Source organism: Hydractinia symbiolongicarpus, chromosome 5 (assembly GCF_029227915.1).
Source record: "Hydractinia symbiolongicarpus strain clone_291-10 chromosome 5, HSymV2.1, whole genome shotgun sequence".
Lineage (NCBI taxonomy): Eukaryota > Metazoa > Cnidaria > Hydrozoa > Anthoathecata > Hydractiniidae > Hydractinia > Hydractinia symbiolongicarpus.
Window position 1 is genome coordinate 24,544,383 of NC_079879.1, and position 25,794 is coordinate 24,570,176.

Genomic DNA, 25,794 nt, shown 5'->3' on the forward strand with positions numbered 1-25,794 from the left:
CGACTAGGGGAAGTACTGATTTTGATATTGAAATCGATGAAATCACCTTTTGAGATATCAGGGTCGATGTTGTCAGGAAAATCTTGTTTTAAGTACAGAAGGTCGGTATTTAGTGGTGGGATAGGATTCTCTTCTACGCCATCATCACTTAACTCCTTAAAAGGATCATCTTCATCATTGATCGCTTTCTCTAAATCATTCTTTGAGATTCCAGATTTTCGAAAACAGTTGACAATTTTCAGATTGTAGCCTATTATGCTTTCAAGAAACAAAAAATATTAACTTAACGACTTAAGGAGATTTTCGAGTTATGGAGATTCGAGTAATAGAGATTTTCACGGTACCACGGATTCGTTCGAGTTAAGGAGCGGTTCGAGTTAAAGGGTCTCGAGCTATGTCGAGTTCAGGTGTTGAAAAAAACGGGTTGGTAAATATTATCTGTCAATGTGCGTCAAAAGGCGAACGGCATTCTCATACCTCCTGCTGATTTCATTAGTCAAAATAAAAATGACAAACAACATGTTAAAAATTCGAAAATCAACGAATTAAATTTCTTTCGAATGCTTAAATTTTACAAATTGAGCTATAATTTCCGCCAAAAAGTTGTGATACTAAAAGTAGCTAAATAAGTATGTTATTCATTTCATTGTTTAATCACCTAAATGTTTGTCAAAAAATACTGCAAAAAATTCAAACAGATTATTTTTGATGCCCCAATATGCTATTTACATAGCGTTTCCCGCTCTTTTCATAATAAGAGCATTTTTTATTGTCTGGTTTTGTATTTAGTTGCTTTTTTTGTTCACTTATATTTATAAAATTGTTAATTTCAATCCAAAGAGAGTCGAGATACATATTATTATTATTAAACGTCAATAATTTCAATCCAGTGTAAACTATAAATAAATACTATAAATATTAAATTACATATATACAACTAATTTATATCAATTTTAACTCTTAAATTAAACAAGTGAAACAAATAATTTTATTTTTTTACCTAAAGTGAAAAAAATACTAAATCTATAATTCTTTCTCTATACAATTCTATGACCAACGTTTTTTAACAAGTAAAGTTTAAAAACCATTTGATTTATCGATCTTGTTTTTCTCGTCCATGTTTTTTTTTCCACCTGAAGAAAAAAACTCGTGCGCACACCCCTAGACTAAAGACTAGACTAAAAAAGTCCCCAAACAGAAGCACGGTTAGCTCAAACCTCGTCCCCAGGACTTTTAGTCTCTCATCGGCGTTGCACTTATTGATAGGTCTCGCTGTCAGATGTACAAAAAGAGACAACAGGTCCTGGGATCGCGGTTACGATGAGCTCATACTAATAATAAGTAAAACTCAGAGAAAGGATACGTTTATAAAATTTCAACTTCCAATCCTAAACTCTCACAAGATATAAAAATAAAAATAGGTGAATTAGAAAATAAGCAAGGAACTTGTAAGAAGAAATACAAAACTCGCTAGAAAGTATCTTTTCGCGCCTAACAACTCAGTAGATAGAACTGACATAACGTCTGAAAGTGTTGCATCGTTTCACTGTATTGTACATTCCGCACCTAGAACAATATGGTACCTTTTTCTCGTCTTTCAGTGGAATATACCAACATCTGGTGCATCGTATTCGATGTTTTTTCCAACGAATGCCACACGCGTTACATAAATGCGTCCCATCCTCCGCGTCACGCCATAAAGGTGTATGACTTGTGCTACAGGAAGCGCATTCTTTCTCATATTTCATTGGCGCAATGCCAACGTGCGTAAAATCATCAGCATTTAATATTGGTATAAAAAATGATGAGTCAGCAAAAAGTGGAATGCAACTTCTCGGGCGGTTTTCTTCGAGTTGCAGACAACGTGGTTTCTTCTTGCTTGTGCATTCATCAGAAGAATCGCCATTGATAGAAGTGTCAATTTTCCTTTTTGCACGTGGCTCAGAATTTGTCAATCGATTCGTAAGCTTACATAATGGAGTGTATTGACCCGAAAAGCTTTCATTCATTGAATTATGCCGTTTAAGTGAACCGTTGGAAAGCTTGGAATTGATTAGCACATCTGATGAGCATTCAGTTGTTTTGCAGCCTTTCTTAACTGAAGGTGTCATAAGAAAAGACACGCCCTTAAAAGTTTCATCTTTTGGGCTTATGCTTTTTGACGGTTTTAAAGGTTTTCTTAAGGATGACTTTGATGACGAGGTAGTCGATTTTTTGTTGACAGGTGAAGCAGAATCCTTTTTTGATTGATATTTCTTTACTTTTGATTGACTTTGCATTGATTTGGTATCACCAGTACTGTTCTTGGGTAACTCTAACGTGCTTGGCTCCTTGCTAGTTGTCTTGTTCGTTGTCTTCTTAGAGGTTTGATTTGTAGACGTTACAGACAGTTTACGTGGAGATTTTTCCATTTGTTTTGGACTGGACTTAGATATTTCTTTTTCCCCATTTTTGCATAAATTCCATAGATATGTATCTAAGCTGTCGCACGCATCAAAGTCCATAGAATTCATTAATGGTGATTTACAAGGTGAAGATGTGACCATTTTCGTAGGTGAATAATTCTTCTTACAATTTCCAGAACTTTTAAAGCGATCGTCTTTATATAACTGCCATAAGATTGAGTCTTCAGCTTCATTTACAATTTCCATGGGTTTTTTTGGTGATGAACTCGGAGTACGATATGAAGATTTCAGTCGAGGCGAACTACGTGAAGTTTTTTTGTAAGGAGAATTCGTAAAAAATGATTTGCGCAGTAGCGGTTTGGTTGGAGTTCTCTTGAATGATTCTTTCAACGTAAGTTGACGAGGAGATCGATTGTTAACTTTAATTTGGGGTGACTTTTTGGGGTATATTTTGTAAAGTGAATCTTTTTTGGGTGTTTTGTGCGGGGAGAAGCATTTCTTCACCTTATTAGACTTGGTTGTATTGTTGTCGCCTGTATATAACTCCCACAGACAAGAGTCATCCATGCTACTATACGAATCCGAATCACTTGATTTGCTGTCGCCACCCAAGCTTCCATTATCACATCCCCTCCAAACAGAGCTAAAAAACATAATTACAATTAGCTAAACGTCAACGTTGAAACTCTTTCTGCACTTTTTTTTATTTATTTTTAAGCGCTGGCAAATTTTGAACAGCTGTTCTTAAACCCACCGACCCGGTCCCTGGTCGTGATGTTTACATTATACACATGCGTAGACAATATCTTTCAGCAGCCTTAACAAACGCTGCTAAAAGCTATTGTTTCCGCAGAAGCTATTGTTTCCGCAGAAGCTATTGTTTTTGCAGGACCAAAGTTCAACCAATCGATGGTAAAAGAGTTCACAGTAAGTACTAAAGGGAAACAAATAATGTGACGAAGTAATTTTTGTACAAAATAATTTTTTACGAATTTTTTGCGGAGCTAAATTACGGGGTTAAATTAGAAACAGTAGTATATGAAAATTAACGGATTTTAGTTATCCGCAAAATTAAATTCCTCAAATAAAAACGCTGTTGCTACACTTGTTGCGTTTATTCTGTTTTGCTCCATTTCCCATCTTAGATAGTTTGATTGCTTTCTCTCAGTGGGTTTGCTTATGGCTTGCAGTCCTGCAACAGTCAATCGAATCCCGCTAACTGCCAGATAGTATATTAAACAAGCCTATAACAAGCACTGTTCTATTTAACAAGATCCGGTCTGGGAGAGTATTATAATCTTAATCGCTTTTGATAATTTTGAGATACTATACACTATACACGCCAGGGTAAATGGTCATCTAGCTAGCTACATTTTCCCCTATCGTTCAATCGAGAAACCCTTTCACTTTATTGTTGCAGCTTTTACTCGTCCTTAGCTATAAATTCAGGATTTGATTTAAAACCAATTTTGATTTTGAGCCCTACAATAAGATTCTGAGAAGTCCCCGTTTACTAACCTTCTAACATAAGAATTTGTGCAGCTCTTTCCAGCCAAACTCAATGTTCGAAATCCATCAACAATACCATGTCCTCTCCGACAAAACCGTTGTCTGACTTTGGATGGATCTTTCTTCCTTTGTCGATAGGAACGTGCAAATACATTCTCCTTGTCGTACATGGAGCTCAGCATGACCAAGGAGTTGATAGTGATACCAGAACTAAGCATAAGACGCCTTTCCAGGGCCAGCGAATCCCTGATGAAAACAAACAAATCGCAACATTTTTGTTACGCGGGGTTATTTTCAAATTGTTTCAGGGCGATTTAAAATTTGAAACTTGGTTATCTCTCTTTTTAGTAGTCTCAAAATTATCAAAAGCGATTAAGAATAAAATATTTGAAATAAAAAGCTGCCCTTTTGTGTTGTTTTGGATATAACAGCTACAGTTTTAGTCAGAGAAAATATTCTTTAGAAAAATATTACCCCCATGTCGAAAAAAAAATTGCTTTCGAAGGTTTCGTATTCGAAAAGAGGTCGAACAGGGTGAAAAAGCATCTTTTTATTTTTACTTTTCACAATCTAAGAGAGAAAATTTTGCAAGAAAATATCTTATATCTTACATAGTTGACGTTTTAAAATTTCTTTTTGAAAGTTTTTTCAGCTACTAGATTTTGCTTATGCGGTTTTGCTTTTCATCACGGTATAGACACTTCACAGAGCGGGACAGGTGAAACAAAATTAGAAAAAGGGCGAGCTTTGTTAAAAGCGAATTAGAGCAATCAAAACACCTTATTTCTCAGAAACCTTAGCTTGTAAAATACAATCAAATCAAATGAAATCAAATATGTTCTGGTTCCTCTTTGCACTGGATGTCTCGCTTTGAAGTTCGAACTCCTACGCTTCTTCTGCAGATGGCCTATAAATTTATGAATTCTTTATTTTTCCTAGAAAAACATGAGTTTGCCGTCCCCACTATAAAAAAGAAACAGCAGGCGCTGGAAATTAGGTTGTAACGTAAAAAGAAAGAGTTATAAAAAGCCACGCAATATCGAAAGGAGAACGCGTCTTTAAATTTATTTTTATTGAGTGAATTCCGAAGATATATTTTCGCGGCAGTGTCAAAAATTTTGAAAATATATTTACGCAAAATACCGCAAACGTTGAAACCATCAAAAAAAAATGCAGAAGATGCGGTATTTACAAAGTTTGCTAACAAGAAACACGTCAGTTGATTTCTTACAATACAAAAACAATAAACTTTAGGATAGGTGTCAAACTCATGTTTTTAGCCTGGAAAACTATAAAATAACTCTAGGGACGTTCTCTTAAGTAAAAAGGCAGGCAAACTCATACCGCTTCTGTGACCTTTGACATCAAGACTGTTCGGATTAAAAAGTGAAACCACCTGACAAGATACCCGTCTTTAAAGTAAATTCTATCTGATCCGATCCAAGGATCACATTGTTTGGACCCTCTCAAGATTTAGATTCTGGGACAAGGTTTTGTCTAAATATTAAAAAACCTAACAAGTCTTGGGTTGCGGAAAGGACGATATTTAAAGCTACTAATTTTTGCAACTAAAAATTATGTAGAACTTCGCGCGAATTTTCGCATGAAATACCAAACAGGTAATGAACAGTCGGTTATATTTCTGCTTATCAATTTCGGCATACCTTTTGCGTTTACTAACTGTCGTAATTTTTGTTCTTTTTTTAACTTTTCTGACAAAGTACGATAAATTGATAAGCGGGGAACTTACTATAGGAAAGCTATTTTAACTTTTCTGATGGTAATTAAAATGATATATCTATTATAAAAATGGTCGAGCTTTATACAAATCATTAAAAAAAGAATTCATGATACTCAAAATGCATATATACCTAATCTAGGATAACATACAATTCTCGTGCACGAAAAAAAGCTAATTTTCAGTTCTAGGATAGGTTGTTGAAAAGAAGTGTCAATCTATATATATCATCCAAAGTTGCGTTTTATTTTTATTTTAGCGATCGTTAAACTATCTGGAACCAAAAATTAGAATTCACAAACCGGGATCTGCAATACGTCACTTTAAAATTCTATTTTTCATAAATTTAAAAATTCAACCAGTAAAATGTTAACATATTCTTATCTTGTATCTGGTGAAATGAGTGATTCAGTCTTATCCAATACCGTGTTAGCAAGAAATTGAAGATTGACGTCCGAAAATGCGTTTACGTTTCGACTTTGCAAAATGCTTGTTCTTTGGCCTGATATCTTTATAGCTTGGAGTAAAGTTCTTAAAGGAACAAAAGCTTCCGATATCTCGCTTTGCTCTTCTGACATATTTAAATTATAATGCATCGCTTCACTGGGTAACTTTAACATGATGTGCTGTGCTAAATAACGACTAGCCGTCGGATGTCCCCAGTATTTTAAAACGACGTTAGCGTCCTCTTTGGATAGACAAGCGATGAGTTTTTGTTTGACGGCGACGTTCACAGGAATGTCAGGAATTTCGACGACGACTTGAGATACAAAATTACAGTCAATAACAAACACATGAGCATCGAGATATTCCTGGAACTGATGTCTCGTCAGCGAACGAAAACCCAGAAAACATAGCAGATCATTTAACCTGGGAAAGCTTGGATGACTGAGTTCATCAAAAATAACTTTAAAGCGTTCTGTGATTTGAAATAATGCTAACTCGAATTCGTCTGCCGGTTCATTTAAGCTCTTGCTATATATGGCATCTTCGGATTCGAAATTTAAAGATTTTAAAACGATCCTCCAGAGAGTGTTAACGACCTTGCAACGAACAGAAGCATATTCCTGACACATTTTAATGGCTTTCGATTTTGTTTCTTTTCCAAATATCTTCACTATGTACGCAACAAATTTTTCCATTGTTACAGAATTTTTATGAAGATTACTCTTCGTTTCCAATTGCTCAACACGTAACTCTGGAAGGGAGTTCGTGCTTTCAGGTTTTATAGCACCTGTTTCGCTAGAAGTCATGCTTTTGCGTACCTCTGCAGCAAACGTCTCGGTACTTAAACTAGCCAAATACAGAAGCTTTAGAGGAAATCTCTTGTTGCGGTGCTCAACTTCGTAACATAAATATTGATACACGTTACTCCAAAACGAATTCGCGTTGTTATGAAGGACTTTTCGTAACTGGCGAATCAAATCTGTTGAGAAATTCTTATAAAACAGATGTACAAGCCGCTCGCCATGCTCGTTGCGCTCCACCTGACCACGGTACGTTTCATAAAAAGTAAAAGGAAAAACCTTCAAATCTAAAGCCGTGGCCACACTTTTTTTCATGTATATATAAGATGTCGCTATCAAGTATTCCTTAATCAAATCTGATGTTTCGAAATTGGCGGGATCCAAAGAAAACCTCTCAATGATACTTCTTGACAGCCTCTTGTCTTTTACATGAAGCATGCTGGAATGGAAGATAGCTACTCTGGTACTGGCTTTTGAATACAGGAAGATCTTGAACATGGCTTTTATGTCAATCTCTAATTTGTATGCCTTTTGAGTTTCATTTTCAAACAAGAGCGGGTGTTGTTGCGATGGCAACGATTCTTCCATAATGTAAGAGAACAAAGGAGTTTTGTCTCGTTCCCAGCCCTCTATAGTTGGTAAAATATGGATGTCATCTCTAAGCAGTATACTATGTACAGGTTCGTGTTCGCAACTAATGTCCAATAAATGGAGAAAACATCCAGGTAAATAGGCGGCTATGTAATCGTTGAGTGGTGCAAACAAAACACGTGGTTGGATATCATGAATTTGACTTGATACAACAGTCGAGCATTGTAACTTGTAGCCGCCGTGCACACAACATACAGTATAGTTAATATACCCGCTGCTGTCCGAAGCTAGACTGGAAGAGGATTGCTCCCTCGAAGAAGAAACTGAACAATCGTCATCTTCAGTGCTGTAATTTTCTCCAGCTTTTTCTTCAGTTGCATGCTGGTAACAAACGTAAAACGATCCTGGGTTGACAGTGATGACTTCCATATTGAAGTGTTTTGAGCTTACGATAGATGAAAAATAGTTTTCGTAATATACACTTTGCTGTTGCATAGCAGCCATCTTGAACGGAATCGGCAGCGGGAAATTTAACACATACTCGAAGTCGCCGTTAGGTTTGAACTCAACAACTGTAAGCAGGGCTTTCGCATCAATTTCTTCCTCGTCTATCGGGTATAACTTCACGAAGAACAGCCGCTGCGCAACAACGTCGAAATGACACCAAAGAAAATGGCCAATAATTTGTTGCGTGGATGGTTGCATGTTCATAACATAGCCTTTATCATACAACACAACCGGCACGTGGTACAAACCAATCGACTCTTTATGGTGGAAAAACAAGAGATGCGAGATTTTATGGTTAGCCTGTGAGTGCTCGTGTAAAAACTGAACTTTTTGATACGTTTTCCATTCGATGTTAAGAGAAAAAACGCGGTTCTGAGGCGCTATTTCAGCTATGTATGACTTGAAAACATCACCGCTGTCCGACGGGCTTACATAACCATCTGTGTTTGGTTTCTCGACAACCGTAAATGCAAGAACAGTTTGATCGCTGTTCACACTAGCGTTGGCGATTTGGATTACCTTTTCTTGTGTAAAAATCAGCTTGGCCTTGCGGCTGTTGTGGTCGAACAAAGCAACGAATGTTTTTCCAAACAGACATTCCTCACAATTCCATTTGATAATCATAATGCCATTTCGTTCTTGTCCGATCAGACGTGGCTGATAGTCGTAAGATTCAATAACGGCGGAGGGTGTTTCAATCCCGTTGCGTTTGCTCTCCACTTTAAACCAATCGATCATAAGCTTTTTAATCTCATCGACAACATCTTTCAAGAAATCAAACTTCTCACACAGATTAAACATGATTAACATACGTTGCAATCAACCGCCTAAAAAATAATTAGGATTATTTTTAGTAAAGCAATGAACCAGTAGTTCTCTATGAAGCCTGATCCTGATATAGTCTGGAAAGACTTATGACTTGTTAAATTGGCAATATTCCATGAGTTGCAATACAATTATAATTTTCTATTTTTTGTCATTTTCCAGGGGATTACAAATCTTAACCAAAAAAATTCATTCTATTTCGACTTCAGAAAATTTATATCTTAATGTGGGCCACATATACTATGCACCTCTCAATTTTAGTTACTTTTTTTACAATTTTAGAAAATTTTTGGATTTTAAGTCAAAATGTAGAAGAAAAAATATATTACAATTATTTGACATTTTAGTAGCTCTTGACAAACCTTTAAAAAATTAAAAAAGTTATGAATAAACCAGTCTAAGGTACATTCTAGTGAATCTTTTCTTCAAAAGTTAAAAAAGCTTGAAAAAACAATTTTGGAGATATTAGGAGGTTCAAATAGGGCAAGTCTAAGCAGTTGATTTCTTCTAATATTATTCAAAATACTGTTGATTAGTCTATGATGAATTACGATCAAGCAACTCCAAAGATTTTGCAATGCATTGAAGATCTGTAATAATTGATGTTTTGATGCCATACCTTGTTTTCTGCACATATGCGAGTTTCAAATTGAAAAAGAAAGTATTTCAGCATAGAATTCATACCGTATAGCTGTTCACATTATGAAACGTTGCGTTATAAAAACCTATCCGATACATAACGTATCACTTTTCAAATCGTTGCGTCATGATAGCTACCCGCTATAAAAATCATGCTGCAAAGGAGCCTCAATAGTGTGAACAGAAGGCCTATCCAATATGAATTTTATAACGGCATGAAAGCTATCCGGTATAATGTGAACATGGCCTTAAGTTTAATAACTTCAACTTGCAGTTCAAAAAGAAAGCTCTTCATGTGAATGTCATGTGAAAATGGAAAACATCAATGTTGATGCTAATAGCACAGCAAATCAATATTAATGATCAACATTGCTTTAAACTGCTTAAAGTAGTGTTAAAAATTTGAATGTTAGGTGTCATAATCATGCACAAATAGTTCAAACATAATGTTGCCAACATTATTAATTATATAGCAAGCATATTTTGAAGCTAAAATAAGTTTTCACAAACATACTAAAACTAAGAAAGAAAATATATTTAGAAAAGAGTGCATCGAAATCTTCAAATCTCCGGGAGAATTAATATCGTACGCTAGTGTAAATTTGAGAAAAATCTGAAGAATTTGAATTTGTTGTTGCTCACACAATGAATAAGGGGCAGTGTGTTTACTGGAGATCAAGTTTAACGTTTCTTTAATGGCAAAAACATGTTTAAGACGAAATGAAAATCTATAAAACCTTAAAGATTCCTCTGCTTACTCCTTTTGATGGCAAATTATATATCTATTACAAATTTCTTTGTTGTCTTAGACTATGCTGTAGTGGTGCACATGCTCAGACACAGTGTTAGTAATAAATTAAATTAATGCAGTGCAGGGATAATTTTAATAAAAAACAATATTACAACAATTCACTATTTTTATTATTGTACCACCAGTTTTTGTATCATAAATCATTTTCTATCCGTACTTCCGGACATCAAAACTATATGTTTTGCAATTGCATTTACGCAGCTGGCATGGGTAGGTAAGTTTAAGAAAAAAAACATCAACGTTTCTCCTGGAAACTTGGTATGGACGTGCTCCCTAATGAAATTTCCATGTCTGTCTTTTCAAACCGCAAAGTTTTGTAAACATTGCCAAGTAATCATTATATGTAAATGTTATATGTACCACTAGTAATCAACTGTCACTCTTTATTTTTTTTTACTGTAAAAATAGTATATAGGAATAGAGTTTAAGAAATTATACATAAGGGAAAATTTTAGTCTAAAAAAAAATATACATTCTTTTTGTATACAATGCCTCCAAAAATTCCCAAATTTTGAACAATTGTTAAACAATTTGCCTTAGGGCAAAAAAGAGTTTTGGATAATATAGTCTATAAAAAAATGATAAAATTAAATAAATGGAGCTAAATAAACATTTAGCTCATGTTAATTGTGGTGACTGCAGTAATGTCTCGGTTGCCTTGTACTTACTAATGTTCTTAGGATCACATATAAGGAAACTTTACTTGAAACAATATTAGTCAATACAGGATAGGAGACTTGCCTCGCCTACCAGCTTTAAGATGTCCCGCTTATTAGGACAGGCCTACAAATACCTGTACATTATCCATTTCAAGTTTGGCTCTGCAAACAACCAGCTAAAGATTCCCACCGCCCTCCCTATACTTTTCATAATGCTGTGTAGGGTTTGCCAAAGTAACAACATTTTTTGTTTTTGTTTTTACGTGATGCCACTCTGGTCAGCCAATGCGGAGTATCATTGGCTCTTCACCACATAGCGTTCGTCACCGCAACCATTGTTTAAGATAAGAGTTAGCCGAGTTCAGTATATGACTGGTTTAAACTGGCTTATCCCTCACTCATCAACAAAGATGGAGACACTTGCTCTAGCTGTACAGTTTCCTTGAACAACTATTTGGCTAAAAGTGTTCAAGGTTTTAGTCCAGCAATGGGAGCAAGAGTCCTGGCTAATTACACATTGCGCGTTTTAACTGATGGGGATGTCGGGCTTCCTAAGTCAGACAAAATTTTGGACAGATACACGTGTGTGGCCTGTTGATTATATCATTACTTGATATTATTACTGTATGCTATTATTAATTTTTAATATTATTATTATTTATATTGAAGAATAGAAGAGAATAATGAGATTTGAGGAAGTAATGCCGTGGGAGACATTCACAATTGCAGTCCAGCCAAGATGTACATGTTATTGTGAGTGTGTCATACTATTAAAGTGCATTATGACGAAGAGAATAATGAGATATGCCGTGGTAGACATTCAAGCTTGTCGTACCATTGAAGTGAATGTGATGAAATTAATGCTGTGGGGGCCATTCAAGCTTGTCCTACCATTGAAGTGCATTACGATGAAATGCTGTGGGAGACACTCACAATGGAGTGCGGCCTAGATTACATGTCATTGTGAGTAGATCTTACCATTGAAGTGCATTATGATGAAGAGAAGAACGAGATATGTCATGGGAGACACTCACAACTGAGGGCAGCCAAGATGTACATGTCATTGTGAGTGTCTGTCTCATACCATTTAAGTGCATATGATGGGGTTAGTACTGTTTTTGTATCTGCACATGTATCTGTCCTGCTGTTATTGTTTAATCTTATTGCCTGGCATACCAATCTATGCGACGAATATACAACTGTGTTTCAATGCGAAGGATGTTGTATAAATTTATTTCATAATACAATGTTCTTTATTATTATGATGTGCTTTTACTGAGGAACCTGGACAATTAAATACCTAAGCTGAGAACCTGGACAATTAAATACCTAAAAATAACAATTCGCTCTGCATTATCTTAGCCAGGTGAACAACGACTGAACAATTTTTTAAGTGTAGACTAACTGGTAAAAATAGGCATTTTAGGAGCTAAGTCATAAGTTAGGAATACAAAAAAGTCCTCTTTGCTGAAATGTGAACTTTAGGATTATGTTTCCTATGCATCACAACCAAATAAAATGTCTCTTAACAATAAACTTTAAATGTGTAGTATTCTCCTTGTTATTCACTTAATCCAATTTTTCTGTCTGCTTTTTGAGCAATAGAAAAGGATACAAGGCGATGTTTAAAGCAGACCCATATAGCTACATATTAGACAAGTTGGCAAGTATTCAAATCAAGTATTCAAATTGTCATAAATTAGGCTTCAGAAATAATTCTAAGTGGAATTTAGATGCGTAAATCATACAACTTGGACATTTTGGTCAATTTTTTTTTTTGCTTGAATCTTCACAAATACTTGCTCCTATTTACTAAATTTTTGCCAATTTGTTTAACGGAACGGCATATATATAGTTAAAACCATCAATTTATGAAGTGAGTGGAGTTGCAATATCGTCACCAAAGTGTTTTGATAATCACATACTAAGGAGAGTACACTCTTAGCTAACAAACAGTCAGTGTGTATATACCACGATTGATGTGAGAAATCTTACATTGGTCTTTAATCAGCACTTTACATTGTCAGACAATGAGTTTGATTTGGTTCTGTATAGTACTCCTTGCAGAAATAACTTTATCCATATCAAATAGGTGTTTCCTACCAATTTTTTAATAACATATATTCAAAGAAATGGTATAAAGCATATACCGTCCGCATTATGTGAATATCTTAATTGTATACAGGATTTCACATTTCTCGCTATTTTTCTCTGGATGTATTAACATGGTATCGATCCTGAGCCAATCTCACTTGTACCAAAATTTTCGTACTTCACAGAAGAGACACCTAAACATCGCTCGGGTAGTTCACCAATAAGAAATTTTTTTTGTGGTGGGGTATGACATTTTTATCTATTGTTATCTTTAAAATCATTCATTAAATTATATGTTTTCAATATTTAGAAAGCTTGTATGATGATTTCCCAAATAATGGTATAAAAATTATTAAGAAAAAAAAATTTGAAAGTTTAATAGACACGGATATAAAATGACCCTCTCCTAAAAATAAGATCTTTTTTACAAAACTACTACTGGGTTTTCATGGTTGCTGCTTGGTTTTTTGTGATTGCAAAATTGATTTTTAAACATTTTTTTTACTTTTGGAGATATTTAGTATTAACTTTTTTACCACAATTCTCAACCTTTTTTTATTATGGGGAAACTCATCATAACTCACATTCTGCTTTTCTTCTTCTTAGATTTTCCTCTTCAGGCTAGGCATGTTCTCCACCCCAGATCTTTTATAGTTTTGTCAAAGAGGTTTTAAACATAAGAAGTACTCTCTTTAAAAATTAACACTGTTAAAAAGACCTTTAAAGTGTTGACAGAAACCTTATACTTATACATAAATAATTTTCACTATGGTATCAACCCTTAGTTGACAGTTTTTTTTTACATCTTCTTATGCAGCATGTGCTTGCTCACATAATTGAGCAGTAAAAATTGATACCCAAGATGATTATGTGCAAACAAATATTTGATCTTCATCACATAGTAAAAAAACATTTTTTTAATTTTTTTAATTTTTGGCAAATTAATTTAAAAAAAAATATTTGTGCACTGCTAGAAAGTCCAGATTATTTTTTGAAACATTGATTTTTTTTTACACTCACACCTTAAGAACACATATTCATCGCCATATGTGCTCTCATCCACAGACCCTCTTTGTTGATTCAGTTCACCAATGCCTCATCAATTTTTTTAGCAATAGAAAAGGGTAATATAGCTGATATAGACACTAGCTACAACTTTTGCAAGCATTTTAATCACAAAATAGGCTTTTGAAATAATTTCAGAGGATCTCACATTGAGAAAAACACATCACAAAATTGAGACGTAAATCACGGAACTAGCCTGTTTCTTGCAAGCAAAGTTTTATATATACAAGCCTATTTATAAATAAGTCGCGAACGTTTGCAAAGTTTCATATATGCGCACGCTTCCGACAGGCAAGAAAAGAAGGACCAAATAAGCCAAATTGGCTATTTACGTTCCCAGCCGGCACAAGACGTCTTTTAGACGTCTTAAGATGTCTTTTTTTAATCTTCTGTTAGAAAACGCTATTAAGATGTCTTTAATGCATCTTCTTAAGAACGTCTTTCAAAAGACATCTTTTATACGTCTTTTGAAAGTAAATAAATGCGAATCCTGTAGTATACGCATTTTAGATGTCTTTTAGAAGATCTTTAAAAGACGTCTTTTAAAAGACATCTAAAAGTTATCTAAAATATATCTTTTAAAAGACGTCTTTCTCTTTTTGCTATAATGCATCTAAAACGCGTCTTTTAAAAGACGTCTTTTCCTACTTCTAAAAGTGGTCTAAAATGCGTCTTTTAAAAGACGTTCGATTTTTTATATGGAAAATTCGATTTAAAATAACGGGGGTGTTCGCAAACTTAGTTAGCATGTTTATTTTGTAGGAAATCAATTTTTCACGAAATTGAAAGTGGTAATTGTCACTTTTAATTATTTTTAAATACTAATGTATTTTGGCGACCCTTCATAATACGTTTTTATTTCATTACGTCGTAATTTTGTTTTCCTGCACCCCCTGACGGATATTCTTTGACACTTGACCATTGGAACACTCAATAAAAATTGGCGGTAGTTTCATGAAAGCATCTGCGGGATACCGGTCGTTTAAAAAGTAAGTATTTTTGGTTTTGGTGTTTAATGAAGGAACCGTTATTTTTATTCTATATGCTTTTATTTTTAGACAAAAACTATTTCTTTTAACCTTGAAAGAAATTGAGAAAATGTATATATTTTGTTTTTGTTATACACTGCTGAAGCTAGCTAATTAGTTATTAGGTAGCACCTAGCTATATAGGACGCTAGCTAACTTCAAGCTAAATGGAAAATACTGTCTAATTTTATCTTTATCTAACTCTAATCCTAACCCTGTCTTATTGCTCTTCGGTACAAACTGTCAATGGAAGCTCTGCCCTCCGCCTTTCTTCCTTTACCAGTCAATCAACAAAGTCAATTTTTCATATTTACCATTCATGACACTGTCCAGGTGTTTCAGAGTGATTTTAATCTGCAGAAAGTTCAGTTATGCCATGTTTACATAATATCAACATACATAAAGAGACCACATAACTAAAAACTAATTATATTTTGGTGTCATTAATGAAAACATGTTTTGGTAAAATAAAATTTATATATATATACATTTTGTTTTTTAAATTTGAAACAAACCTTCAACTAAATTTTCAGATACTGTCACTTTGGGCAATAAATGATTCCCGTCTCCGCAAAGAAAGGAGATTGGTTAATCAAAAAGTTGACGAGATTTTAAACGGTGAAGATAGTGATCAACATGACCTGTTAAGCAATCCTTCTGACAATGAAAATGATAGATGTATCAGTTGTGATGACGAGCCTTTAGATTCCTTATTCTCATCAAATGAAAATGAAATTCTGTATAACAGTCTGGATACAGTGACCAATCCAGAATCATTAATTTTATCTGACATTTCACGATGGGCAGCTAAAAGTGGATGTTCCAGAGAGTGTTTAAATCAACTTTTGTTGATATTACGTAAACATGGCATGACTGAACTTCCTGCAGATAGTAGAACTCTACTTGAAACACCACGTCATGTCGAAACTGCTCATAAATGTGGTGGAATTTATTCTTATGTTGGTATTGTTAAACAAGTGAAAAAGATGTTTGATTCAAGTTATAATGTTTTAAGAATGTTCTACTGTGCTACAGTCATTTACAAAAATAATGAGTAAATCGTTTTGCTATTACATAGTATGCAAATGATCGCGTTAGGTTCATTGGTCTATTTCTCAAACATTTACTGACTACGTTTCTATAAAAATCTATTATTTATCTGGAAATAAGCTATTTCTTTCTCTCTAGAATCTGTCAACGAGCGTTTTAAAGATGCGAACGAACAAGAGATGAGACGCATAATTGGAACCAAACTTCGAAACGCTCCCAGTCAAAGGATCAGGGACATAAGGGGTACCTTAAATGTATAAATTTCCAAAAAACAAATAAAAAGCCCTTTCGACTTACCTCATTTATGAATGTCATTTATACATTTAATATATCTCTTTTTGTTTCTTCTGAACAGACTTCCTTATTATTTCCAATATTTATTTTGTTTATTTCGGCCTTGCAAGCGTTACGACGAATTTCAACTACTAGCAACTTTCACAAAATTTTTAAGGTGACTCTTTCATATGGCCTAAGCTCAATATGCTTAAGATTTTTTCGACTAGAGTTCCAATTTATGCTTTAAATAGCATGGATAAGTTCACAAGTAGAATTCGTATTACAGATTATTGTAATGATCACAATTTGTAAATATGAATATATAAATGAATTGTATAGTGTTGATTATTAATAATATTTTATTTATTTATTTCCGGTTATATTTAAATTATATTTATGTAATTATAAAATATATTTATTGTACGAGTTTGATATAAAAAGTTCAAAATATTTTTATCGCAAAATATTTGTCGTCTTTCATGTCGTTATTTCTGCAATTTATTAAAAATGTACGTTTTAAAACGTTAACGTAAACGTCTTAAATTTATTTTATCAAATGCCTACAAAAACAACAAAAACAAAGGAAGACGTCTTATAGATAGATAAAAGAAGTCTTTGTCAAGATGCATTTAAGAAGTTGCATTTAAGATGCATTTTAGTCGCTTCTACATCTGTAAAAGGTCTAAAAGGCGTCTTTAAAAAGACGCGTCGTAATAGTTTTTCTTAAAAACGTCTAAAAGAAGTCTTTGGGAAGATGCATTTAAAAAGTTGCATTTAAGATGCATTTTAGTCGCTCCTACATCTGTAAAAGGTCTAAAAGACGTCTTTAAAAAGACGCGTCGTAAAAAAATTTCTTTAAAACGTCTAAAAGACGTCTTTGGAAAGACGTCTTTTAAAAGATGTCTAAAAGAGATCTTTTGGAATGCATCTTTGAAAAGACCTCTTTTAGACGCTTAAAAAGATGCATTATAGACGGACAAATCAGCGCTAAAAAAGACGTCTTTTAGAAATGCGGAAGATGTCTAAAAGACGTCTTTTAGACATCTTTGTGCCGGCTGGGTTAATTTATAGTAAGTATAAGTATATAAATTCAAAGTTATAAAAAGCCATTACAGCAACATATGCATTTTCATTTAAACTAAAGAGAATTTGTTGCAACATAAAAAAAAATAATGTAAAATAAGAATGTTTTTTCTTACAACGCGAATATGAAGTAAAAGTTTCCACAATGTCTAAGGTAGTAGCAGACAAATGTGAGCTATCGATAAAAATTATGCTACAACAAATTCCGTTTTTTTATCTTATACTTGTACAGGTACTCACAAATCATTCACTTATTGTACTATCATGCGCAAGAGGCTATACACGAGGGTATGGAGTAGTATACTCGTTGAATACTCATACTCATCTTGCACTGTACTCAGCATTTAATGTACTCTTACTCGCGATCAGCAGTGTATGAGAATGATGACAGTGCATTGTAATCTTTTTCTTAACTATTATCTGCTCTGTTTGAGAACAAACTTTAACAATTTTAGCTTCAGTGTTTGTTTTTTTAACTTAATATTATTGACTGCCGCGGTCCATTGTTTGTATCTTTTGCCTGTGCATAATGGCGTGCACATGGGCCAATTGTTTTTGATGCAAAATGGAAACATTATGTCACACTGCAACTTATTTATAAATAGGCTTGTAAATATAAAAAATGAAAGCATAAAAGCTTGCTGAACGTCTCAAAAATAAAATTCAGAGTTAGTAAATAATTAGGGTTCTTAGTTTTTGGGAGTTCTTACTTTACAGACTCCTATATTATTTAAAGAGATCACCTATCACCATGATACTATCATATATTTTTCACCTCCGCAGTCGTAGGATAAAGTATCAAAAAAATGTACAAAATGTATATAAACAATAATATCGCTAGCTAGCTACCTTTTTAGAAGCTTAAAAGAAGATTTTGCGCTTCTGCTCTGCTCTACATTTGTTGTTTTGTTACTTTTCTTGTTTCAATTTCCGCCATCTTCCGTCAAATTCCTGGAACTCGTGACTCTCTTGCGCACTCTTTGTTCCACCCCAAATTAGGACGACTGCCGAGAGTCGGGTATATTTTACTTCAAAACATCCTATGTCAGGCGGGTGCCCAGGTGTCAGGTGCCCACCCCTTTTTTGAAGTAATAATTTTTTATTTTCTGCCAATAAACAAAGCTTTTCTGAAGTCCAAGGTAGAGCCGGTTTACGTGTTTTAGGACATTGAAAAAATGCGTTGGACCCCACCGGGAAGCGCCCCCCCCCGGACCCCAGCTGTTTCGGCGACTCGCTTCGCTCGTTGATTGTCACTAAAATCTCAAAATCTCCCACTATGCCTTTAACCCTCCCACTTTGGAAATTGTGGTGCCGCCCCTGTATGTTATCCAAAGGTATCCAAACCTTGACATTTTTCAAATAAGTCACGAACTAATACCTTCAAGCTATTTATAAATGGTCCTTTTTACCGCTACATGCGATACATTGTACAAATAAATATAGGAAATGGTTTCCAATATATACAGTATACAAGAAATATATAGTAACATATGTTAGTGCTTCGAACGGTAAGGCTGTATGTTCACAAACAAGAAAAGAAATTACACTCTGCATTGTTCTTATATCAATCTCATGTTGTTGTTTTTTTAGTTTTAAAACAATCACTCGACCCTCCTGGAACTGTCATTATTTTCAGCGAAACACGACTCGTGTTTGATAAAAAGTTGTTCTTATAAAAAATGCGTGTAATTTTAAAACAAGTTCAAATGAAAATGACTTTGATCAAGTTAATTTTACGAGTAGTGCTTGTCAAAATAATCAACTTTTTGCCAAAATTAAAAATCTCCTGACTCTAAAAACGGCTCAGCGGCTCAGAAACTGTGAAGACGAGAGATTACAATTATTAATAATTCGAGTACGCGCGAGCGAAAGCGAAAGGTGCGTTCATAGGTGCCTTAAGGGGGGTTTCACGGAGCGAAATTGTGAATGTTGAATTGGGCGGCGAGTTAGCTGCGAGACATCTTTTTATTTTTCACGTGGAACGAAAAACATGTGGCGAATTAAAAATACTGGATGTAAGCACTCTTTTGTGTATTAAAAACAGACAGTTATTTTGAATTATTTCCAGTAATAAGTTCTTCTAAGAATAACACTGAATATTATGTTCGTTAAAATTTACAGCAAAATATTTCGCAAGAATTTCGTAGAAACTGTTTCTACTTTTCCGCGTGTCTCTTCAACTTTTATTACTATGCCAACAGCCTTGCAATGCCGCCGTCGAATTAACTATAATCGAAAGAGCCGTGTCAAGCTTGAGAAAGAGAAGTGTATTTCCAGATGTTGTATATTATTATGTCAGAGTGCAACTTCCAATGTAGAAACACGTGTTTTTCAGGACTATGGAAATACACTATTTTATTTTATTTATTTATTTAACATCGAATCGGGTTCCATATAGAAATATGGTTCTCCTCCCTATAAATTAAAAATACAAATGAAAATTTATTAATATATAATACAATGATACAATACTAAAATTTCTATAAAACTTAAAATAACGAGGTAAAACTGTGTCACATAGTGGACAGGGAAAAGGAAATTAGAAAGATGGGCACATAAGAAAAAAAGGGTGTAGGCACAATAACAAAAAATGCGAAAAAGTATTGACACAAAAAATTGAAGGAGCCAATATGACAAGCTAGACACTATATTTAATTTTCCTTGACGAAATTTCATATTTTTTGATAAGTAATCAAGCTGGTTAAGGCCCAAAGTAATGTTAAATTCCATTGTTAATTGTGATAATAAAAGAAGCAAGAAAAGAAACTTGCTGCGCACCATATGGGCTCTCTCTCTATGTGTCTTCGTGCGTAGAGTATTTTTTCTTCCTCGTGTTAAAATTCAGCAGCAAATAAGACAGATCTTTTAGTCTAAGCGATAAGTCATATCCACGAAAAGGCGTGGTTAGTGGCTTACAGTATCCATTAAACTGATGGTTTGTTTTTCTTTTTTATATTTGCAAAATAAATCGCATTAAAACCATTTAGTAACACATTTTTTCTTGCGTCGATTTTTGCATCATTCCACGAATTTAAAAAGAAAGTAAACAGAGATTCCACAGAAAGCTAATAATCATTCCGAGAAACAGTCAGACAATACTTTGTGACGTAAGCAAGCGGTTGCTGAATATTTGTATCACCGATATATCCATCTGGTACCGTTGCATGCGTTCAGAGCTATTAAAAATAACCTCACCAGCATGGTAAACAAAATGCTTTTTTGCATCATTTTTTTATTGCTATGCAATACTCGGCTATTATTTAGTCTCTTTCTATTTCTATCAACTTGTCATACAAGCTGAAATTAATCTATTATTCCTGAAAAAAACACACAAAAACATGGGGAAGTAGCTACCGTCTCAAGCTCATTTTTTTGCAAAATAAATTGTCGTGTTTTTGCGGAACTTGGACTAATTTCAAATACTTTTGTAGCATGCTGTAAAAAACCAGAATACCTCAGGGCAATTCTGGTTCAAATAGATCGCGCGACTATTTTCTAAATTTAGCTTTTGGCGACATCCTCTGTTTGTTTACTAATTAGAAAAATGACGTTTGACGGTAACATGTTCCGTTAAAAATGTAAAAAATACTTCCTACTTTGTATGCTGCCATCGTTTAACATCTCCGGTCATTAATTAATGACAAGTGTTGGCATTAGGACTGTCTATTCGTACTTCCTTCTGTATCGCAGCCAATTAGCTGCGATACAGAAGGAAGTACGAGTCATTCCCCCCTATACCAGATTGTTACTTTTCTTGTTTTGGCCTCTAATTTAGGTTTAATGTTAAATAAGCACCTTTAAACTGTATATCTTAATATTTTAGAGGCCTATATAAATTTTATAAGGTTGTTCTAAATTTTAGCATTTTCTTAAAAGACAATATGTGGCCTGAAGTTTCCTGCATAATCATCATGACATCCCCCCACCACCACGCAAACAATTCGAGTTGGCCCGCAGATTATACCGAAACTACAGCCAAATTTATCTATTTCGTATTATGGACAACCCTTGCGCAATATTTGTTACTAAAGTAAATATGGCTGACGGGAGCAACACGCTTCATTTAAGTGGGATGTATGTTTGTTTCGGTTGACGTTTAGTGTTCACTAGCTATAGTTAACCAAAATTTTTTGTGGAATCTTTGTAACAAGAATATGTCTCGGCAAAAGCATATTGATATACCATCAGTTCCTTACGAAGATCATATCAAAATAAATATAAACCAGCAGCCGCTCACTGGAGCTTCTGTTGTCTCGTCAGTTGACCAATCTGCTATTGAAAAATTAACTGAAACAGCCAAAATGCTAGACGAAAGCAGTAAGCAGGCTCACATATATATAATGGCTGGTGCAGCAGCTGGAATCATGGAACATTGTGTTATGTATCCTGTTGACAGTGTAAAGGTAAGCCCTGTTTTTTTTTAGCTGGTGACACTCAACAACCAAGACTGAACTCAACCTTTGTGTATGCAAGTGTATTTGTGACAGTTAAAAGGGTTATATTCTCGACAAAGGAGATATTATTTTGATATCAAAACAAATTTAATACATTTAATCAGTGGTAACACAAGGGTGTAGCTGACGCATAAGCCATAGATGAATACACCTTTACGATAATTCAATTGTACATGCGTTCCTACGGCTCTCCATCATTTTACTATATCAAAAAAAAGGAGGTAAAAATCGTGTTTTTATGAGAGTTTGTTAGAGACGAAAGTGTGTTTTCTCCAGTTTTTTAACTTCCGCCGTATCAATTTCTTTAAAATTTTCAGGAAACGTTAATAATAATAAGATACAACTTATGTGTACTTTTCATTAAAAACAAAACGCGGCAAGAAAAGTTATCACAAAAAAACGTGTTTTCTCCTTAATAAACTCTTTTAAAAGTGTGATGTTTACCTTTTCTGATCGCTAAATAAGCTGCAATGGAGTGTTAGTTTTCCCGAATTATCATAAAGGTGTATTCCTGCCTGACGTTATTTGTTTACTTTTTACTGCAGTAAGCTCATTAGTGCTGGCATTTACGTAGCAGAAAAAAAGGGTTCTAGGGTTTTGTGAAATGAGGTCTTTTCTGTCAATTTCTTCTCACAGAAACATCATTTAAAGTTTTAAACTATTATGGAGTGTAGCTTGATGCCTTCTGTTCTGATTTATTTAAATTCATTTAAAGTCCTAACAATGCCTTCATGTGAATAGGACTAAAAAAAACTTTGCCTCACCTAGTGCCCCCATCTTTTTCATGCCATGCAGATGTGAGAGCCATTTAAAACTGAGAGTTCTAAATTATTCAAATTGGAACATTGTAGCTATACATTTATTTAGAGTATCTAAAACATTTTTTCTAGCATATTCTTTAGTTTTTGTAAGTGAGTGGCAATATAAGGATTAACTTAACGTAAATTTCTACAAAATAAGACATGGCAGGCCAGAAAACCTGTTTCAAGAAGCAGAAAGAAGAATCCAGGACTATTGTCAGAAAAACAAATGTAGCTCTAAAAAAGTGGAAGTTGTGCTAAAACACGGAAGATTTTTCAGATGCATAGGTAAATTAAGCCGCATTTAAGTTGTGCTAGTGGCCCAAAATTTAAGAAAAGTAGGCACTGATGTCAACAAAAATTAGCACGTTTGGAGAGTTGGATCTAACCAAATAACCAAGTCCTAAACGTTTGGAGAGTTGGATCTAACCAAATAACCAAGTCCTAAACATTGAGAAGTCTAAACTGCATTAACCAAGTATATGGAAAAGCCATGGAAATAAACTTCAACAATTTGCCACCTTATGTCTATATTTTTTTGTGGGATTGTAGATGAGTAAAATTTTAAAAGAATGTGCTAAGAAACTGTTAAGACTTGAATAACTGAATTCTTGGCAGACCAAACCTTTTTGTAAGTAATTCTAAAATTTTAAGTACTAAGAGAAGCCCTCCTTTTTTTTCATATTCTCTGTGTTGTTTTTCTATGTCAAATTTCTTGCTTGCACTAAAATTTGCAGTGATAATGTTATTTATTATTTCAGACAAGAATGCAAAGTCTCCGTCCACATCCAAAAGCAGCATACACAAGTATTCGTCAAGCATTCTCACAAATTATCAAGTCAGAAGGTTTGATGCGTCCCATTCGTGGTATAAATATTGTTGCTCTTGGGGCAGGACCTTCTCACGCTATGTACTTTGGAAGTTATGAGTTTATGAAAAAGATGCTTGGTAAAAAAGAGCTAAACTCACAGTCCCCTTTAGTAAATGGTGAGTTGACGAAACTTTTAGTAACTTGTTTCAACACATCCACTGTTGTTTGTATAAGCAGTCTATTAAATATTTAATAATGTTATAATTAAAAATATTGAACTTTATTATAAATGAGTTGTCAAAAATTAAAAAAAAACCTTATAAAAAGTTGTTTGTGTTTATTTAATGTAATTTTTGATCATTTTTGTTTATTCTTTTAGCCATTTCTGGATCAGTGGCCACAGTGTTTCATGATGGTACAATGAATCCAGTAGAAGGTACCATTTGATATTTTATTTTTATTTGTTTACTGAAAAGTTTTCTGAACCCTTTAAAGTCCTGAATTTAGTATCATTTTTTTTAAAAAAGAAAAACTCTTTTGCTAACGAAACTTGTTTTCTTAAGACACAAACCTATACTGAATCAACTAGGCATGAAACGACTTTAACGTTTTTGATCATGCTAACTAATTTTCTCACTTGGAAGGATAGTATATACCAAAATTTAGTAAAACCTAGACCTTTATAAGTGTCCGTAGTTAATCACCTATTTTATTTCTTCTTTTGTCTTTCACTGTCCCTAATTAGAACGCAGTATTTTCTTAAGCAAACTTTAAAAACTTGTTTTAAAGTCAAAGAATTGCTTGGTAGGTGTTGCTGCCCAAAAACATCATGCGAATGACTGTTTCCACCATTGTTAAAACATTAATGTGAATTAATAGCCCAATGTCAGTTATAGATTAATTACTCAATTATTTTAAAATGCAAACTATTCATAATCTCTTTATGCGTTGTTGTTTTTAGTTGTGAAGCAACGCATACAAATGTATAACAGCCCATACCGTGGCGTTTATCACTGTGCGAGCTCCATACTCAAGAATGAAGGCATCACAGCTTTTTATAGAAGTTTCACCACAACATTAACTATGAACATACCCTTTCAATGCATACATTTCGTCACTTACGAACACATGAGAGAACTTTTAAACCCCGAGGGTGGGTATAACCCAAGAACTCATCTCTTGGCGGGGGCCACTGCAGGTGGTTTAGCTGCAGCTGTTACCACACCTTTAGACGTTGCGAAAACACTACTAAACACTCAAGAAAAGAGTGTTGTGCTTGAAAAAACTATAAAAAGATCAAAGTCTGGGAAGCACAATGCTTACTTTGTTAGAGGAATGTTTAATGCTATGGGAACTATATATAAAGTGCGCGGTTTCGGCGGGTATTTCCGAGGGCTAAGGGCCCGTGTTATATATCAGGTACCATCTTGTGCTATATCGTGGAGCGTGTACGAGTTTTTCAAACATTATTTATCGCTGAAGATTTCAGATGAAGAAATGATGGACCTGACGGTATGAAAACGGGATGCCGTGTCGCTCAGATAGAAATAACCAATCGAAACGCGGAAATACAAAAGACGAGATTTATTGGTATTACATAGCTCATATTTATTATAAACCTGACATTTGAATGAATTTAGTCAAGATACATATTTTGTAAATCATAAAGATGATTTTTACAATACAATTAGTCGAAAGAACCATTTTGGACTTTTACTTTTTTCTAATTTTGATTTATTGTTCCTGTTTCTGTTGTGTTTGTGTGTTATATTATGTAATCTACTCACAAGACTTGCGTTTCACAACACTAGTTTTATTTTTTAGTATATAGATTCTCAGTGTTTACTTTGCGAGGAAACGAGGTCTTAAAAAGACGTCGATATTTGTTCTGATTAAATATTTTGAAAACAGAAGATAACCTGAATAAATGCAATTATTTTCTTTATCGTGGGAATACTAGTTGTCTCTGATACTTTGTTTAATTCCTTGGAAATGGTCGAAATAATTAAAAACTTCCAGGAAAGTGATAATTATGCAATTAAATGGCTGCCTGTTTTGATTGATATGCTGTTGTATTGTGCTGAGTCAACATATTCTGACTCTGTGGTAAGATAAAAATCTCCTCACGTATTTTGTGAAAAGAAATGAACGCAAGTCGATGTTAAATTTCAGTTATTGATTTCCGTCGCCGCTATGCTTTTT

The 25,794-nt window shown here is 34.2% G+C and overlaps 3 protein-coding genes across 3 annotated transcripts; 1 reads left to right on the forward strand and 2 right to left on the reverse strand.

The window, feature by feature from the left end:
• Positions 1-1,256: 1,256 nt before the first annotated feature.
• On the reverse strand, positions 1,257-3,262 carry LOC130646075 (uncharacterized). The gene is made up of 2 exons (XM_057452212.1): positions 1,584-3,262; positions 1,257-1,331 (listed from the first exon to the last, which is right to left on the reverse strand). Exons 1-2 carry the CDS (start codon positions 3,057-3,059, stop codon positions 1,257-1,259), a joined length of 1,551 nt encoding a protein of 516 aa, XP_057308195.1. The 5' UTR covers positions 3,060-3,262.
• Positions 3,263-5,762: 2,500 nt separating this feature from the next.
• Positions 5,763-18,826, reverse strand: LOC130645569 (gamma-secretase-activating protein-like). Its single transcript, XM_057451600.1, has 2 exons — positions 18,377-18,826; positions 5,763-8,824 (listed from the first exon to the last, which is right to left on the reverse strand). Exon 2 carries the CDS (start codon positions 8,805-8,807, stop codon positions 6,033-6,035), a length of 2,775 nt encoding a protein of 924 aa, XP_057307583.1. The 5' UTR covers positions 8,808-8,824; positions 18,377-18,826; the 3' UTR covers positions 5,763-6,032.
• A 2,719-nt stretch (positions 18,827-21,545) lies between these two features.
• Positions 21,546-25,292, forward strand: LOC130645570 (mitoferrin-1-like). Its single transcript, XM_057451601.1, has 4 exons — positions 21,546-21,930; positions 23,543-23,768; positions 23,972-24,028; positions 24,554-25,292. Exons 1-4 carry the CDS (start codon positions 21,682-21,684, stop codon positions 25,108-25,110), a joined length of 1,089 nt encoding a protein of 362 aa, XP_057307584.1. The 5' UTR covers positions 21,546-21,681; the 3' UTR covers positions 25,111-25,292.
• Positions 25,293-25,794: the final 502 nt, after the last annotated feature.